At 52.5% G+C, this 905-nt stretch overlaps 1 protein-coding gene across 1 annotated transcript in view; it reads right to left on the bottom strand.

Annotated features, from left to right (window-relative positions):
• Nucleotides 1-899, bottom strand: part of LOC100961907 (bromodomain-containing protein 8-like) — a gene marked incomplete at its 5' end in the record, with an annotated part of 2,949 nt that extends 2,050 nt beyond the window's left edge. The window contains 2 exon segments of the mRNA XM_023519405.1: nucleotides 6-284; nucleotides 494-899. Coding sequence (XP_023375173.1) covers nucleotides 6-284; nucleotides 494-899 — 685 coding nt within the window.
• Between the last annotated feature and the right edge of the window lie 6 nt (nucleotides 900-905).

Raw genomic sequence — 905 nt, 5'->3', positions numbered from 1 at the left:
TACCTTATCCTCAATGATGGCAATGATGTCTCCAACAGTCTCAAAGTCCAGCTCTTCACCTGTGTAAGACACAGCAATATCCATCTTCTCAGCCAGATCTAAATCTTCCTTCCCATCTATACTAGGAGCCTTTGATCCTCCAGGGGCCTCTGCTACCCCTGATCGAAAACACTCTTCTTTGATAGAATTAATGATCATGGAGATTTCACTGCTATCCATGGAAACAGTCACAGTATGTGGATCCCCCACAGCCTCCATGGGAACACAGGTGTCAGGCTGACTCACTGGAGCTACACTTCAGAAGTGGAGACAGCCGGAGCAAAGGATGGTGCTGGCAGCGCAGGCATCATGACAATGGTAGCCTGGGACACAGACTCGACAGGGGGTGGCACAAGTTTAACTGGAGGCTCACTGGCAACAGTAGTGAAGGAAGCAAGAGGTGTGGTGAACTGTGTAGGACCAGCTTCTAAAAGCCAGGAAAGAGTGGGAGCACATGAGGCAGCAGGGGAGGCTGCAACAGTATTGGGTGTTTGCTGTATCTCCCCACCATGTATCATGGGAAGGACCCCGCCTACCTCCAGGAGGACACCGGTACTGTTCAGGTGGCCAGAAGCCACAGCCATTTCACTTTCATTGACTAGTCTGGGGCTAGTAGGCAAGAGGCTGCCCTTCTTCAAGAGCTCTGACAGCAGAGGGGAGGGGGGTGGAGTTGCTTTCTGTCCAAGCATCTTTTTCTGGGGTGAATCATCTGTTACTGGGGTCATGGGGGCTTCTAAGGGTGCAGAGCCTGGAGGAAGGGTGTCAGGAATCCCAGGAAATGAGGTGACTGGGGTACTCGGCAAAGTCCCGGGGGTTACCCCAGAGGTGGCCTCTTCTATAGAGGTTGGAGTCAAGTCCCCAAGTGG

This window comes from Otolemur garnettii, unplaced genomic scaffold, assembly GCF_000181295.1.
Source record: "Otolemur garnettii isolate 467f Iridium unplaced genomic scaffold, OtoGar3 scaffold00174, whole genome shotgun sequence".
Lineage (NCBI taxonomy): Eukaryota > Metazoa > Chordata > Mammalia > Primates > Galagidae > Otolemur > Otolemur garnettii.
Note: the sequence above shows the minus strand (reverse complement) of the source record. Positions and strands in the feature narration are given on the sequence as shown.